Source organism: Haliaeetus albicilla, chromosome 12 (assembly GCF_947461875.1).
Source record: "Haliaeetus albicilla chromosome 12, bHalAlb1.1, whole genome shotgun sequence".
Classification (NCBI taxonomy): domain Eukaryota; kingdom Metazoa; phylum Chordata; class Aves; order Accipitriformes; family Accipitridae; genus Haliaeetus; species Haliaeetus albicilla.
Window position 1 is genome coordinate 35,550,109 of NC_091494.1, and position 18,248 is coordinate 35,568,356.

General features: G+C 49.8%; 1 protein-coding gene across 1 annotated transcript; it reads right to left on the reverse strand.

The window, feature by feature from the left end:
• Window positions 1–476: 476 nt before the first annotated feature.
• LOC104314706 (melanin-concentrating hormone receptor 1) lies at window positions 477–6,620 on the reverse strand. Its single transcript, XM_069799621.1, is given in 3 exon segments — window positions 477–2,734; window positions 6,188–6,328; window positions 6,331–6,620. Coding segments are annotated over 3 exon segments (1,377 nt in total). The 5' UTR covers window positions 6,518–6,620; the 3' UTR covers window positions 477–1,685.
• Between the last annotated feature and the right edge of the window lie 11,628 nt (window positions 6,621–18,248).

An 18,248-nucleotide genomic window follows, 5' to 3' on the forward strand; every position in this document is an offset into this window, starting at 1 on the left:
AAAGCTCTCTATGTGTCTGGCTGGGTTTATTGCTCAGGGAAGCAGGGGTGAAAAACTTGCAAGACACCGTACAGTTGTGTGGATGTGCTGCTGCGGTGGGTGCAGGTTGACAGAGCATGGAATGAAAATACAGAGAGACCCTGTTAAGAGGTTTGTTCAATGGCTTAAAAAGCAACATGATGCACCTGATGATGTCAAAAGTGCTGGTGTTGCACACCAGCCTGCTTTGATCACCAGATGCAAGTGAATGGCTGTGTTCTCTACAGGGTGTAGACTGAATTATTGGCTGTACTTAAACACCTGCATGTGTGGCATGTGTGCATTAGGCAGACCCATAAGCGTGCATGTGGCTTAGAAAGTCTTGTGCAGGTGACACAGTTTTGGTATGTAGGGGTGAATTTCTGTTCTGGGTATATTGTGGGTGGCTGGTGGCATGAAACCGTAAGCATGGTAACAAATTCTTTTGTGCTGTATGATGTTTTTAATTCTTCTTTTTACTAAATTCATCTACAGTAACCAGTTCTTCCATGTTTGACAAAGTGTTGAACAATGCCTGCACGGTCCCCTGGGAACCCTGTGCAGGCTATCAGTGTAATCCCCCACATTTAGCTGATGTGTGCTGTCTTTTCTCTAGTCTTTGTAATAAGCAAAGTTATTTGCTAGCCTCTGACTATTAAAGACACATACACAAAACACAGACATTTAATTTTTCCTCTTTTAACTCTGTAAAGCATTTGTTATTTTGAGGAAGCTGCATAAGCAACTCTGCTTCCTCTGAGCTGCCTTTTTACAGCTTTTTGCTCCACAGATCTCTGCACATTGTGTTTTTCAGTCATGTTTAAAACCCTCTGCCTGGGGTTCCCCGATGGCCATGCAGACTGTGAGGCACAAGACAGCATGAGGAACGAGCAGTGTGAAAATCTGCTCATTGGCATGAAAAGCCACAAAGCTGGTGTTAGCAGCGGTAGTTCTGAGAATTGTTTGCAGTCCCTTGAAGCAGTGCAATTGTTATCTGCCTGATTTTGCTTGAAATATTTAGGATTAGCATCAAAATTAGCCAGTTCTTGAAAATGTCTTTGTTGCCAAACAATACAGCCCACTGGAGGCAGACGGGGCTGGACCAAAAGGCCAAGTGACAGACCTAGGTGAGACTTCTGGCCCCAAGATCTCTCTCTGCTGTTTGCTTCTAGGATATGAGCACAGATGTCAAAGTTTCCAGGTCAGATTTCTTATCAAGAATAAATATATGACCTTGTGTTTCAAAGGTTCAAGTTTTGAATGAAGAAGCTCTATATTGACATGCTGCTTAGGAACCCCGGTCAGGCCGAGAGACGAGGAATCATTGGGCAGTGTTGTTGATAAAGGTTTTACTCTTCCAAGGTGAACATTCCCCCTTGAAATCCTCTTTCTGTCCTGCCTCTCTTTTCCATTCGTCCTCTTTGGGGGCCCAGTGTCTTGTGTGATATAGTCCTCCCATGCAGGAGTGGAAAGAAGCAGCAGTATGCAGCATCTCATAGGCCAAGGGCTGTGTAGGAGCAGAGCCCTGCAATGAAAAAGGGAGGCGCCTGGACTCTTGGAGGTGGAAGCTTGTAGTTCATATGCTTCACCAGGAATTGCTTGAACCTGCTGCTTCTCTACCAACTTATAGATCTGAAGGCTTTCTGCTGTGGTCACTTCCGAGCACCCTAGTGAACAGCCACAGTCACAGGCAGTGAACGTGGGGAAAAGTCCTCCAGAAACTGAGTCTGCTGGGTGGATTCTGGTGCCAGTTTCAGACATACACTAGCCTCTGTCATGCTGTTGTTGTTGACAGAGCTGCTGTTGCGACATGGCTCTTTTGCAGGGCGGATGGCCACTAAGAACTGGCGCTTGAAGGTCTCGCTGAGAGCAATGTAGAGGAAGGGGTTGAGGCAGCTGTTGGCATAGCCCAAGCTAATGGCAAAGTTGTAGGCATAAAAGAAGGCCATGGATGGTGTGTCAATGCCGAGGTGAACCAGCTGGAGGATGTAGAAGGGAGCCCAACAAATAAAAAAGGCAGAGCAGATGGCAACTGCCATACGGGTGACTTTCTTGGTACGTACCCGGAGGCTCCTTTGGGGCAATGGGACCACAGTGGTGGCCATGTGCTGGAGGATCTTAAAATAGACCACGCAGATCACAATCAATGGCACAGCAAATGCCAGCATGAACTGATAGAGGGTGAACCAGTAGATATCAGTCTCTGGGTTGGGAAGCAAGAGAGCACAGCGGACGGTCCCATCTTCCAGAGGCATAAGACCTGCATACATCCATACGGGAATGATGGTCAGGAAGGAGAGGAGCCACACCAAGCAGATAACTAGAGCTGCAACACATGGGGTCCGGACATAGGTAGATTTTAGAGGGTAGACAGTTGCTAGGTAACGGTCCAATGTCATCACTGTAAGGATGTTGGTGCTGGTGATCTGGCTGTTTGTGTCCAGGGCAGTGATAATGGTGCACAGGGGAGCTCCAAAGTACCATGAGCCATTGCCTAGTAGCTGATGGATGAGGAATGGCATGCCCAAGAGGAAGAGGAGGTCCACAATGGAGAGGTTGAAGATGAAAATGTCAGGCACGGTCTGTTTGCATCTCAGCTTCTTCTTCTTAACAATAGTGTAGATGACAATGAGGTTCCCCACAATGCCCAGGAAACAGATGATGCTGAAGAGACTGGGCATTATCACATTGGTGTATGGTGCTGGCTTCTCTGCTACTGTCAAGACAAACCAAAGCAGTGAGCACAACCCAGAGGCAACCTCTTTACATCTCTGTATGCTTGCCCAGTCCTGCAGCTAGATCCCCCTCAAAGATATAGCTTGGAACAGCGCTTAAGATCCTCTGCAGTATGGAGGGTCTTAGCTGGGGATTTGACACTTCCTTCTCTGCCACTCAGTACATGCAGCAGAACACCCAAATCTGGCCATGTGTAGGCATCTTTCCTTAGCTCTCCTGATGTACTTCTGTCCTGCTCTGAAATTCCCTGGCTCTTTTTTGGGAGACTAACATCAAGCTGGTGTGCCTCTGCACTTCACTCTTCCAGGGAGTGCTGAGTGTCCAGCCATTTCTGAGGGGAGTGGGTGAGGCAGCTGGTGCTTTGCACACTGGAGAAGTAAAGCCTCTGTATGAGTGCCAAAATCTGGATATAGCCAATGCTCAAGCTGTTGTCAGAAAGCTTTAGCTTGTCTGTTGGGCGGTTTATCTGTTGTACAGTATGAGATAGCTCTGTTGTCAGGGTTGGGCCAGAGCATGCACTCCATTCCATCTTCCTTCCCTGCCCCTCTCCCTTTCTCTAGTTTCTTTTCTTGAAAGAATTCCAGGTGTGTGGCCAGACAGGGATTTGGGGAGTATGTTTCAGAGTGGCCCTTCAACAGGGAGTGCCCTAGCTCTACAAGGAGAAAAACATGGCTTAAAGCTGCTGTCTCTGAGTTCTGGATGCAGGTGGATTTCCAAGGCAAAATTCTTGCCTGATAACATTTAGCTTATCAGCACTGATGCTTGACTGTTGCTCTTTGGGCTAGGAGGCCCAAACATAATCTAATTCACATTTGCCTTGTCCCTAACCCAGGTTTAAAATCACATTGTGAAGCCACAAGCCCTCAGTGCCAATTAACAGGGATTTCTGCTCTTGGGCACAGAAGGTGGTGTGTAAGGCATTGATCGTGGTGCTCTCTGTTCTGCAGGACTGCCATGTGCAGTGTGTGATGGAGCCTGAAATCACCCTCAGCTGAGGCAAATCTCATTACTCCTCTCCTATGGGACCTGTTGAGGTTTTTTTCTAGGGGAACGCTTTGTGTGAGTTATTTGTGTGGCTTTTACAAGGACATGCATGACAGCCCCTAAGCTTAGAGTGCATGTGTCTTTCATTGAATTACAGATGAATCAGTGTGGTGTTAATTGGAAATGCTTTCAGTCACTGTACTATTCCATCTCCTTAGCAGCCTACACCTGTAGGAGAAGTGGGGAAGTCTCCTCCAACAGAACCTAGGGAAATCTTGAAAATGAGATTAAGTGAAATAACAGATTCTCATAAGGTGTTGTCTCTGCCGAAGCGGTGTCTGTTTGCTGAGGTCATATTTGCTGATTTTTGACGTCTAGAATTCTTGAGTACTAACTTCTCCAGATTTACTTTGGTGCGACAGAGAAGCTTGAATTGGCAAGATAACTGAAGCTACACTGGTGGCCTGTGGCTGGAAAAGTGTGTGCCGTATCAACGGTATGTAATATTTCAGTGCTCTCAGAAGTGGGACATGATGAGCAGCCACTGCCTCAGTTCTAGCACTAGAAAGCAGCCAGCTTAGGCATAAGCAAGGCCAAGGTCAGAATCCAGTAGAGTGGTTGCTGCACCATTTTAGCAGAAAGCTTCTATGCAGATGACGGAAAGCAGCCAGTGAGGCACAGGAGAACTGGCAGGGGCCTGAAGGTGAAAGCCAGGCTTGGTTGGCAAGACAAAAAAGCCTGGTCTGGGCCACTTGTGGGGGTTTGAATGGTCCCTGTTCTTCCTGGCTGCTCAATGCAAAAAAATGCCCCATGTTACATGGCTTCTGACAGGTAACATACTGTCATCAGCACCCTATTGAGACCTGATACTTGCTCTTCAGCATCCAGCCTGTGCATCCCCTGAACATCCAAACAGCTCCTTAATACTTGAACGTGGCAGACTAGAAATTGGAAGATTACTCTGGTCCTGCTGTTCTGCACATAGCTGTTATGAGTTCTGCTCTCCTCTCTTTTAGTCGCAAACTTTGTTATGAATGTGGTAGGCATGGATTGTATGAGTGAAACATAAGGCCACTTGGTTAGCTGGAAATTGGGACAAAATGTCCTTTTCCTGCAGTATAATCAATACAGTGCTCATGCTGATCCTGTAATGTTTGGAACAAGCTCAGCTGATCTTAAAGCAGAATGTGTGCAAGCCTGAAGGCTTCGTGTGAAAGGTAGTCTGTAGAGCTGTAGCATCTTTCCTGCTATTGGTATTTGTACAAGCAGGACTTTCAAGTGGTTTTAGCTGAAAGCTAGTGTGAAGCTATAGCTCCTGTCTGTATTATGGGCTGGAGTCAGAAGTGCATGACTATCAAATACTCAAAAGTTATCTTTTTTTCTAAAGCCTCTTTCATCTTGAGATATCACTGAACCTGAATTTTCAGGGCTGCTGCTGTGCACATACAAGTGGCTTGGCTGTACTTTGTTTACTGAAACAGCTACTTCAGGCATTGATTTCTCCTTGCTTGTAGATCTGTGGCTGCCCTGTTACTCTTTTAAAAAGTCCCAAAGGGGATGGCACTATGTGAACTGAATGAGGACTGGCCTAAATTTTTTTTCTCTAAGGTGATTGTTGTCCTCAGCCATGCCCAGATACATAAGAAACTACATCTTTACTGCATTTCAGAAGGAAGCACCTAAGGCACACTTTCAGTTTATAAAGGACAAGCTGGTGCACAGGGAGTCAAAGACCACACATAAAACCCCTTCTGTTGAAGAGTTTCACCAACTTGCACCACTGAGAATTGTCATGAACAACCCTAAACTATTGATTTGGGAACAGTGGTAGCACAGAGAAAACAGGAGACTGATGAGGATCTCTGCTTCCCTCTCCAGAGATGTCTCATGTTCTCTACGCCTTGTTCCCCTCCCTGTCTAGCTGCGCTGGTTCATCTCCGCAACTAAGACCAACGGGCTGCTGGAGTTATTACTGTCTCACAGCCAAAAGGTAGTGAATTGCTTCAAGCCACTGGGGCCAACGGTGGTGGTCGAGCTTTATTTTGGTGCTGTGGTGTCCCGGGAGGGAGGGCTGGGACCCGGGCCGCTCCCCAGCCCCAGGGAGGGGGTCAGCCCCGTCCCGCCCGCCGTGTGCCCCCCCCTCGGGGCCCGGAGCTGTCCGCCCTCGGGTGCTGAAGGCGGCTCGCCCCTGCCGGCAGCCCCGGCGGTGGGGTGCTGGCGGGGAGGTGGGTCGACTACGACCGTATCCCTGCGTTCAGCCTCTCCCACTTTATGGGGTGCCGGCCGGCCCCGCTGAGCACGAGCAGCGCCGGGGTCAACGCTGCAGAGCAGCACAAGAGGGATGTGCAGGAGGACTTTCCCCTGCAAAGCTCTTCGCGCCCCCGCGCCGGCCCCAGCGCGGCCGCCTCGCCGGGGAGGTGCGCCTCCGCCCCGCGCAGCCCCTGCTCACCTGAGCCGTTTCGAGCCTCCGGCGCGGAGAAGTTGCGGGAGGAGTTGGCGGGGGCCATGGCAGTGAGTACTGGTGCCAGGGATGGAGAAAGTTGGGCAAGTTTCCTCAGTGGATCCGCGGCGGCGATGGGGTGCCCCCCCGCCCTTTCCCCGTCGGGGCGGACCGGGGCCGGGCGGAGTGTGGGAGGCAGAAGCCCTCCTGCAGCTGGCGAGCAGGGTCTGCGGCTCGGCTACGCTGCGCTCCGCCCGCCCACTCCCGCCCCGCCGAACCCGGAGCAGGTACTGACATCAAAGAGCAGCTGACTCCGCCAGCCACGTCGTCTGAGAGCATCCCTCCACCGCCGTCGGGTGGGAGGGAATGCCGGTGCCGAGCTGGGCTCGGGGGGAGCCTCCCTCCTCGAGTGGGAGGGGGCCGACTCCCGGCCGGAGGTTGGGCAGTGCCTCGGTAGGGCTGCGGCGAGAGCCCCTTCGCATCACACGCCGCCCCCGAAGGGATGGCTAGGATCTGCGTCCTCCCAGTTACAGCCAGCCAGCCAGCTCTTGCTATCGTCAGTGGGAGAGGAATAGCAGATTTTGTATTTTAAGTAGCTCTGATCTCCTGCCGTCAGTGTGTATCTTTCTCTCTTGCAGAGACATAGGCACTTCTCATCCCTGAGTCACAGGCACATCACCACTAGTGGGGTTGGGGGATGTCAAGGCACCAAATTACTCACTGAAAACTCCGTTGCTTTGACCCTCTGACCCCTCTAACTCCAATTCCGACCTGAGACACTTCACTTGTAATTAATTCTCTGCTGTTTTCTACTGTTCCACTTCTTGCCACAGCTCATTTGCTTCCTAGCTCCAGAAATTAGCTTTATTGCTAGCTCAGGTTTTATTTGTATTCTATTATTTTGGCCTTAAAAATACTAGGCAAGAGCTCCCTTAGGCTTTGAGAAACTGCTTTGCTCTTTTTCTGTGCCTTGCCAGAGCAGTAGCTTGCTCTTTTCTGTGGCTTTCAGCTGATGATTTTGTTGTGCTTCCTGCTCACTGTTTATACATGAATTTGGTTCCTCCATTATGGTTTGATAAATCACATGTTACCAGGGTGAAAGGATCATTCTGTACCATCTGTACCTCTGAGCATTTCCTGCACAGAAAAAGCATGATATCTTGTCAGAAGTCTGCAAGAAATCCAGCAGTAACAGGCAGCTTTTCCTCTGTGGTAGAGTGCAGTGTAGGGGATTGGGTTTGCTTTATAAAAACTACATCTGTCTGTCTGGAAATCTGCCTTGCTTCCGTCTCTTTCTCTGTAGTTGCAAAGGCTGCCATCAGCTGTAGGGGCCATTTTTTGGAGCTTCATAAGGCTGTATCAGTCAGGACTAGAAGTAATCTGTACCATTAAAAATGAGGTCCAACGCACATACCAGCAACAATGCCAGCATGGGTTGTAAGCCAGACTTGGCAGCAGCATTTTCAGTATGGGCCTTTTACTATGTAAGCCAAAGGAGTTCATCATTATTAGGTTGTCCTCTAGTGGACCAGCAGCAGACAAAAATCTGGAGCATGCTTCACCCAGGCATTGTAGCTCTTAGGAATTAGAGACAGGCTGGGGCCAATTTGTCTGCTATGCTGTGAGGTTTTTGCTGAGTCTCTGGAGCTGCCTCAGTTGGTGATTTGCCCAGGAGGTTTTTGCCTGGCAGATATCCATGGTATATAAGACAGTTTTGAACCTGCAGAGCTTGCAGAAAAGTGCTGTTTCTCAGTCACTTAATATTTTCTTTAAAAAAAAACTTTTTTCCTCACATCTTGGGCAAAAGTTAATGTTCCTCTCTATGGGGTTACTACTGCAAAGCAAGCTACAGTTTGTGTACTGGGATGACAGAACTAAGGCAAGAGAGCTATTGTGAACAGGGTGCTGTCCTCTGCAGTGAGTGCCTTCATGTAATTTTGCTTAATCCAGTCTTGAAGTACAGAGTATGAGTGTTTGCATGGGAAACCAGTGGGCAGTTGCTATTCCAAACATTTTCCCTGCAAAGACAAGCTCCTACTCACTTTCCCTGGAGAGGAATGAGCTATCTTATAGCTTTCAAAGAAAGAACCTGACATTTAAATTTAGCAGTTTCCAAAGCACAGCATTATTTTTAATTTGCAAGCTCAAATATTGCTGTTCACTTAGAAACCACCTTGTGTTTGAGGAAGTTGTAATTCCTTCTTCTCAGCCGTAGGGGCATAATAAACCACAGCCGCTCCATCCCTGATGCATGTGTGTCACAGCTGCAATGACAAAACTGTGCTCAGCATATGATATTCACTTCACCAGAATGGTGATGTGACTGTTTTATTATTGGGCTTTTATATTCAGACTTTGACAAGGTTTGGTTCTCCCTTTTTGCTATGTCAATAATTTATGGAAGTTCTTGCCCCAAAGACAGGCTGGTCTCTGTAGAACCAGCCCCACCAAGCTGAAAGGCTGGAGAGAAGGAGAGGAATATTAACTGCAGCAATTGGTGATGCATAGCCTGTCTGTGCATAGAGTTCGCCATTGCCAGAAGGAGCAGGCACAGTAATCGGCTCATTATCTGGCTGAACACTTGAAGACAGCAGCTCTCTGAAGGACTAGTTCTGTGAGTGCTCATCTACTGGAAATTGCAGGAGGGATGAGCTCTCAAGGGACCTTGGGATATAGCCGAGGAATGGTACTAACCACTCTATGTAATTACAAGGAAGATTGAGGCACTAACCCCTTGAAAACACATCTTAAAAGAGAGATATAGTAATTAACATTTAAGCAGGGAACTGCCATCTTGACAGCCTAATGATGTAGATAAAGGTGTGGAAATGGAGCTCAGCCCTTGAACATAAAAGAAAAAAAGTTACTTCTTCCTACAAACTTGGCATCACCACTACCCTTAGACCATCCTGTCTGCAACATCACTGTTATGAAGAAAGATAGGAATCTTCCAAAGCTGCTTCTAGGCAAATTCTGTGACTAGGGAGTGAATCTGGCTGGTCTAACAGTGGTTTAATGCTGAAAGGCTCTTGCATTTCAGTAATGAGTTATATTTCCTGCGTCTGTCCCAGCTGGAGATCCTGTCTTACGCAACACAAGTAGAACCACAGCATCCCGTGGGGCAGAATGCAGCGCCGGCTTCTGTTACTGTGCTACTGAAAGCATTTCCCCAGCTTGTTTCACCAAATAATTTCTCATTAAATGGAGACTTTCTCATTTGCTAAATATTTATTTAGCACCTAGCTACTACTCTGGTTTGCACTGTGGAGAGAGGAGCCTTCACTTAAGAGCCAAGTTGCAAATTCTCCCCTTTAACTCACTGGTCTCCTTATTCACAACTCCAGACTTATAGAATGGGCCTCTGCATTTTTATTGCTTAGCTCTTTGTCTTTGTTTATATTGATCAAATAGCCTAATGGGTGAAGTTTTGCCCTTGCAGTGGTCTTAGGGCTAGGGACAATTTCATTCAGGATGTGTTAGACGTGGTGCATCAACCCTCCATACTGGCTGAGTACTTGAATATTACTGTCTCTGTCCGATAGCTGCACATCAGTCCCACCCCTTTTCAGGCAAGATTGGTAAAGTAGTTTCTAACTACTGATCCATTTTGCCTCCCTTGATTTTTGGAAAGTGAGTCTTTGCTATTACTTCTCATCTACGGAGAAGGAAAATGTCACGTGGCAAAGTTAAATAATTTCCCTAAAGCTACATGCTGAGCTTGAGGTCAAAAATTGACAGCAATTCTCTCTACAACAGCACTGGCTTAGGCAGCATCTTATCCATCTTCCTGCAATGATTATCCCAGCACAACTGTTTGTATCCCCACAGAAGCATGTGTGCTGAATGTAATCATTTGACCAAATAAAAAAACCAAACAGAAAACCCAAAGGTTTGAAGGAGTAGCTTCGTCAAGGCAACTTGATGGTGACTCAGGTGTTGCTGTCATCGATCTAGATGTGCACTGCGTATATGGTCTGGCTGATTGGCAAGAAGTTGTTGTCATGTCCTGATGCCTGATTCGATTCAGATCAGTGCTACTGTGCGATCTGGTACTGCCCTGGGCTGGTATTAATGAACATGGAGCCATGGCCTGAGACTAAGCTCTGAGCAAACCCCCCATTTCCCAACTCCCAGACTCTGCTTTCTCTTATGTGTGTGTGTGTATAAGGAATAGAGCAGAGTCAATCCCCTTTCTCAGCTGCTCAATAGTCATACATGGCTTTAGAGGAATACTTAGCTAAACAATCATCTAAACACTCTTGTTATCCACACTGGATTTCTAATTAATTAACACAAAGTGGGCATTTATCTGAAACCAGATGACCACCTCTTCTCTCCCTGCAGGCCTCCTGCCCTTGAAATGACAGGTCCGAGCTGCCTGATCAGTCCTGGCTCATTCCAGTCTCACGCTGTTAATCTGAGGTTTTAGCTTTCAGCCTCTGCCCATCCTGGTTGCTCGCAGCAAGCCAAAGGCCAGGGCAGCAGCCTTCTGTGGTTTTTTTTTTCACTGCTAAAGGTTAGAGGATCCCGGAGACAAAAGCGCAGCCAAAAATAACAAGAAGGGGCCAAGCAGATCTTGCCCTGTGACAGGGAAGCCGAGAGGCTGGAGGGCTCCATGGCTGTCTGCGACCGATGAGCTGAGGTCAGGGATGCGGATGTGCACTCGGTGAAATGGGCAGATCCCGTCATCAGAGATAAGAAGCTGCTGGTAGCTCTCTGTTGGACAGAAACAGCCAGGAGCCCCAAGGGAGGCAAATCCTGCTGTAGGGTATAAGGTGTTAGTTACTGTGCTTCTCTTTTACAAGAACAGGCATTAGCACAAGGAGGCAGCAGCTGTAACCTGAATTCCTCCTGAGTCTGAACAGGGGGAGGGAAAGTTTTGGCTCAGATCTGTAGCTCGTGCATAACTGTGCATAGGGCTCAAGATGAGGCAGAGCAGGAGGATTGATGCAGGGGGGATGATGACCAAGAACAGATGCCTGCCCAACCCAAAATGAGCGCTCTGCCACCCTTTTCAGTGAGAATGATGGTGTTGAACTTGGAAATGGAAATTACACATCCGAGATGAAGCAAAACTAAAAATCCTGAGAGGCTCAAGTCAGGGAGACAAGATAAACTCCAGTCAGTGCCTGGAAAGAGCTGTCACATGAAATTGCAAATCCAAGTGCGAGGATTTATGACAGAGCTAATAAAAAAAAAAATTTAAAAAAAAAAAAGTGTTTTATAACGAGAGACGGCAATCCTGCTGCCTGATTCTGAGCAGGGGCAGCAGGGAGGAAAGTAGAAATACTTGAATTTTGAGCTGCGGTACATTGATTCTGCCCAAAGCCCAGTAAAGCGTTTGATAGAGCAACTCCCAGGAAATTCTTAGGTTGCAGAAGATGTGGAGAAGCACAAAATCTGTAAAATAAATAAGTAAATCACAAGTGAGACTGAACTCTTGTGTTGAGACCGGGGCTGTTAGCGGTGGTAACATGGAATGGGAAACCCTGCTGATGTGGACCTGCAGGCCCCAGGAAAAGTTCTGCTCACTTTGGCAGTCAGGTTGCTGGAGCAGTCAGATGTTTCTTTCCTCTCTGTTTCCTCCCTGCAAATGAGCCATATGTGCCCTGTGCCACTGCTGGGCACGGAGATGTCTGCTGGGGTTGAAGGCAGTGGCTGAGGGCACTGGAAGAGGTGGGAACCTTTTAAAATGATAAAGGAGTAAAATGATGCTCACTTATGAAAATAATAATTGGTAAACCACTTAGCCCCTTGGGCTGTTAAATGCCAAAAGCAGAGACAGACGTTTCGGCAACAGCAATCAGCATTTGTTATCAGCTGGGACTTCATTAGTTGGAAAGACGGGAGAGGAGCAAGACGTGGGTTTGGTGTGAGCTCCTTGTTTAACATGGCTCAAAAAAAGGCAAATGTGATTCTCAGAGGGACCAGGTGAGCTGTTTCCCTGGCAGGAGTTACTGTTATCGCATAAGGCAGGGGTGAGGCTTCCTCTGAAAACCTGTGTGGATTTTTGGTCTTTCGTGTCCAGGTCTACATAGAAAGTTGAGCTGCAGAAAGACAAAGCAGGTCATGGAAGAGTTGGGGTGCAGGGAGGTGACTGGGGTGGTGCTGGGGATGGGCAGACCCAGTACCACATCCAGTTTTGCAGGTCAAGCTCACAGAACAAGATGTTTTCTGAGATGGTGCTTGTTTTCAGACTCGATGCGGGTTTCAGGAGAAGGGTTAAACAAGCCAGAAGTTAGCCATTTTGCTGGTTGCCTTAAAATATTTGGAGAGAGTTCATCTGGATAAAAATCAGCCCCAAATGTTATTTTTGATTGACTCAGTTCCTGGAGGGTTTTGTGGCAGTACAGGATCCAGATACACCAGTGCGATGCTTTCTAAATGTCCCTGTTTGCCACTGGGCCTCTTTCTCTCTTCCCTCCCTGATTTTTCCTGCTGTGTGAGAGGGGCTGTTGGTCTAGAAGGCAATGGAGATATTTCTACTGCCTCCTGCCCTGGGTTATTCCTTTACGCAAAGGCCCCTTCCCACATCTTGAGCCACTGTAGCCCTGTGGTTCAGTGCAGTCAGATCCTCTTCCCACTGGCACTGCGCACAGTAGTCTTGCTCATGCCTGCTTTTTTTTTTCCTTTATGCCTTATTTTCGAGACTGGGGTGACAGTCAGTGCCTTTGTAAAGCAAATTGAAACGCACTGTGCTAAGTTTTGTATGTATGCGTGTATGAATCTGGGCTGTTGAGGTTGCAGCTGGGGTTGTCAGCAGACCTAGAAAACCAGACCTATCTCTAGGTCCAGGTTTCTTTCCCATCAGAAAAACATAGTTAATTAAAGCCACCTCCTGAAAGGAATTTCTTAGCCACACTAGGGGGATAACAAAGCGAAAGCCGTGTCCTTAATCCTGCCCTTTCATCTCCTGAAAATTCCTTCCTCTCCTGTCTCTTTCTCTGTGTCCTGATTGTTAAAAGAAATGAGAAATAATTTCCACTTGGAAAAAGCCCAAGACAACAAAACTCCAGCCCAGCTGATGGTGGCAGAAGCCAAGGAGACGGGCGCTGAAAGGAGGGAGCTGTTAATGAAGCATCAGCAGCAAGCCAGAGGCAGGAGCTGGAGCCTGTCCAGATGGCACTGCTAATTCCTTGCGTTCACTTTACACGCGTGTCCTCTCAGGGAAGAGCCCAGCCGAGCGGCCGCCCTCCGCAGCACTGGTCAGTCACAGCCTCATCCGCAGCCCTGAGAGGGGATTTGGCTGGGTTACTCCAGGCGTCCAAATTGGCTCATCCAAATTCCCTCCATGGATAGGGAGTGACATCTTCCTTGCTGAGCGTCAAGGGGGAATGGAGTCGCAGACTTTAGGTTTTGGCACTGCATTCCTGCAGGGATGCATCACTGCTCCAGTTGCTGCTTTCCCTCCAGCCAGCCCTGCGACCGTGGCAGGGAAGGACTGAAAGGAAGGAGCGGAGCGGGCAGAAAGGCAGGGAGCAACAGGAACGGGGAGCAGGGCTGGCAGCGTTGGGGACAGGGGTGCATTGCCACGGCCCCAATGGCGGATCGTGCTGTGGCCGGGCCAGCAGCGCCCTGTCTGCAGCCCAAGCACCCACAGCTTCCTTTCATCCCCAGTCAACCCGGATATTCATGTTTCCTGGCCTGACAGATAAGGCGGCCTCGCCATTAATCAGGGGGCCTGGAGAATGGGATCAGCGTGAGGCAGGCGTGCTGCGGAGTTAATCTCCTTTACTCCCCGATGATGGATGGAGCTCATTGCAGGCATTAATCAAGTCTGTGTGCGTGCACCGGGCAAAATGGATTAGATGCTATGCTGTTGGCAGAGGTGCTCCCCCAGTCCCTGGGCAATCCTGGAGGATGCCTGATGTAGTACCGGTGCCAGCCGGGGCTGCAGTGCAGTGTCATGGCATGGGTGACAGAGGGATTACAGCTGCTAGATCCTGGGGAGCGCTTCCCTGTGTCCCCTCTTCTGCTCTGCAGGTGCTGGCTGTGCCTTTCTCTGGGGACCAGGCTGGGAGGTGGGTCCTGGCCACGGCTGGACTGAGCTCAGTCGCGAAACCACTTTCCCAAATAACCTGCAGAAGTTGCTGGGATGGTTCCAGGTCCATCTGAACATCTCCAGTTCTGGAGTCCCAAGGTCTGCTTGTTACCCAGAGGAGACCTGGCTGCCTGTGTGGTGAAAGCTTAGATGGGAATGGAGCTGGAGCACCAGGTAGCAGAAACCACCTGTGAGCCCCTAGACACTCCGGGAAAGGGCTGTCCTGGATGAGCAGGAATAGGACCCGCTGTCAGATCCCAGCCCTGGTCATGGCTCTGTAGAAGCCCATGTAAAAGGTTCTTTTCTTTTGGTGTGAGATCAGTGCAGGGTAGCTCCAAACTGTGCTGTGGGCTACTTTGGACATTGTAGACTTGAGGAGCAGTGTCTCAGAGTCAAAGCAAGACTGTCGCAGATACTATGAGAAAAATGCTCTTCGTCTGCTTTGGACTGTCATTGGAGGTACCGGCCAGTGAAAATAACCCCAAGTCCTTGTCCTCCAAAGGGAGAAGCTCAGGCCTGAGGAAGCAGAGGGAAATGCCCGATTCATGGACTGTGCTGTAGTGCAAGTGTCACACCACAGGGAGCAGGGTATGGATTTCCATCTTAGCCATTCTGTAGCACCTGCTTCTCCCTTAGAAATGAGCAGCTCGGGGTATTCCCGGCAGGGAGCCCTGAGCCCTGATCTCTATTGAAGCGATGCCGGTGGCCCACATGCTCCCTGCTGCACAGCAGCTGGAGGTTGCGATATTCACTGACAGCCAACGAGTTGTGGTTTTCCGATGATTAATGACACCTCCCTCCTCACAGGAGTCATTCAGCCTCCATGCTCTTGGATGATAACGGAGTCAGGATGAAAACTGGGAGTTTCCAGAGAATAACGCCCAGCACAGGGACTGCAGTGCTGGGGTTGCAGGTTGGTCTATTCCCCCCAGGTTGATCCTGGAAGGAGACCCAGTTTCTGCAGGTAAATGTGCATGACCTTCATTTCCAGGATGGGTGCAAGAGGATGAGCAGAACACAAGAGGTTTGTTAACAGACATTTTCTTTCCCCCCCCCGCCTTAAGTGCAAAGCCCAACTGACATCAAAGCAACAGAAAGTCTAATCCTGTTTTGAATCAGTGGAAGCACATGCAGCGAATGTTAAACAGGGAATCCGGCGGCAAAAAGAGGGAGGATTATCTTTAATTTCCTGAGTGAGGGACTAAGCAAGGGAGACGGAGAGAAAAAAAAAGGCACAGGACCAGAAAGAAGTGACTGTCAGCACAGGGAGGCTTGTGGAGGAGGAGGAAAGCGGGCGGACGGGGAGGATAGTGTGAGCAGCAGCACACGTGTGCCTGGAGAGGTGAGTCCGGCAGGAGCTGAGCGCTGGCATGAGGGAAGGCTGCTCCTGCTGGGAGCCCATGCTGGCACCTGCCCAAGTTCCCACTGGATGCAGGGGAAGGGATTGTGCATAGGGTTTGCGGTGCCAGGGCAGCGGCAGGTGCTGGCTGTAACTCCCAGCTCCTGTATGAGCTGAGGCTGTGGAGTTGCTTTTTGAGGGAGCTCGGAGCTGGACTCCAGTGAAATGATGTAACAGAGGGCTGGTTACTTGAGGTTGCACGTGGGGGGCGGATTTCTTTGCTGTAGAAGACTGTAGCTGAGCAGAGATTCCTAAATCACCCCCAAAGCTCTGTTACCTGCTGGAGACCTTACTCTAGGTGTGGTTTATGTTGTTGTCTGCCAGCAGCAGGTACCATCAGCTCTGCTAAGGGCAGTCACTGCTGCTTTTCACACTACGGCTGATGTTTGGCTTCGTGGGGCACGTGCACATGGAGCTGTGTCGAGGTTCTGGCCTGGGGCTGGGCTGTGTCCTGGTGTTGAAGCCCTCCTGGTGGTGGTGGCCAGCCAGAGGCTGCAGGCAGCAGCTGTGCTGCACGTGTGTGGGGGCAGGAGGTGTCTGAGGCCAAACCAGCCTAAACAATTCTCTGCCAGAGCCTGGTCCCTGGGAGCACAGCATCCTCCTCCTCCTTGTGGGCAGTGCGTCTCCCTCTTGATCAAACACCCTAATTTTGCTCCTTGGACTTCTTCCAGTAGAAGCTATTGCCAGGAAGCTTTAGAAAAGGCGATGGAGTGAATGCATACATAAACACCTTGTGTGTCTGGATCCCCCATCCTTCTCCAGCTTTGCCCTTGACACTGCAGCCAGTGAGGTAGAGTGCTGAGCCAGGTGGGAAATGCCTGTCCTGGACTTAACGTGGGAGCGGATGGATGCCTGCACAGGAAAGGGTCCCTGGGGATGGGGTGTAACTGCTGACCATGGGGAATGAGACTGAGACTTGCTGGGCTGCTTATGGGCAGGACCAAAGCCCAGCAGTGGGGCATACATTGCCTTCTGGTGCTAAGTAACCCAGGTGCTGTGGGAATGAATGTCAGGAGCTTTGAATGTGGGCAATAACCTGCTTTCTGCTGTGACCTGATTCAGTTCAGGAGAGGCTCTTCCTCACCCTGCTTCATCCTCAACCTGCACTTTCCTCCCTGCAGGACAGATGCTGTGGTGCCAACATGGGGTGCCACAGCCTGTGCCGTAGTGGGGTTGCCTTCGTGGGTGTGCAGGTACCAGTCTCCAGCCCCACTCTGACCCTGAACTAGGACTGTCTGGGCCTCGGTGTCTGCACAGCCACCCAGGGAAAGGCACCCTGTCTGCCTATGGGAATCCTTCCCTGCCTGCACAGTTGCCTTCACTCCCATGTTAGTCTGAACCTCCCCTGCCTGGGTGCAAGAGGCAGCCTTGGGGTTGCAGCAGCAAGTCTTTGCGTTGAGCTGGGCGTGTTTCCTGCGGTTTTAAACAGCAGTGAAAGGAGGAGCCTGAGCCACAGCTGAGAGAAGAGAAAAATACCTCTATCCAGCTGGTTCATTACATACTTAACATGTTTTGGATATCTGGTATGGGCCTTTGCAGACCTCCTACCCGCTTGGGGATGAGACAGCCGTGACTTTCCAAGTTTGGCTTTCACGGGTGAGGCTTGGGAGTAGGAGTCTTGCACTCTCAAATCTTGAAGCCGTGTCTGTCACGGCCTCACCTGGAGCTAGTGCTGGCAGTGGAGCTGCTGTGGATGTTGCTGTGTGCATTGCTTCTGCCAGTGGGGATGCTTCCCTCCCTGGCAGCATGTGCATCACTTTGAGTTTTTACCCCGTCCTCAAAATAGTCTCAGAGTAGACAGGAGGGGTATGCACAGCTGCTGGGGCTGCAAAACGAGCTCGGATGAGCTGTGGCCATCGATCAGCCATCCAAGACATGGGCTGGGGAGAGCTGGCAAAGTGTTGTGGAGTGACATTTTAAGTCAAAACCACAGCACATCTAGGAGCAACTAATCTGTTCCTCCCCTTCAGCCTCTAACCCAAAAAAGCCGCTTTGAAATGTTGCATTGAATTTAAAACCCCAAACTAACTCCTTCACAATACTTTGCAAGGAGACGATTGTTGTAGCAGGGGCCTCTAGATGGCAACATCGACCTGAAGAGCTGAAAGCAGGAGCAGGGGCCCCGCCGAACCCGAGCAGCCTGGCCTGGGTGGGAGCCCCCAGGTCCCGCACCCAAAGTGAGGAACACGAATTGGTGCTGCCTTGGGCACCTTTCTACAGGGGCTGAGGACAGGTCCGGCCACCCAAGGGTGCCTGCACCCCGAAAACGCCCTAGTCTGCAAACATCTTGCCCCGGTGCAGAGAGGTAGCAAAATGTTAAAGGGGTCTCTCTGCAGTGGAAACTCAATCGATGCTCTCAACACCTGCTCTGTGGACACAGGGGAATAAATGTCATGGTAGGTCTGTCGGCTCTGTTAGGTGGACATGGCTGGAGCTGCTGGCAGGTCTTTGTGCTGGGATCACCCACCAGCCTTTCACCCTCTGAGAGTCTATGGAAAGCTGTGAGGTACGCGATAGGAAACGGGGGCCACTGCCTGCTCATGCTCATCCCCGCTCTGTTGCCTGTCTGCTGTACAGCGAAGGCATTGGGCTTCGGTGTGGAGTTGGGAGCGCCAATACATACTTTAATG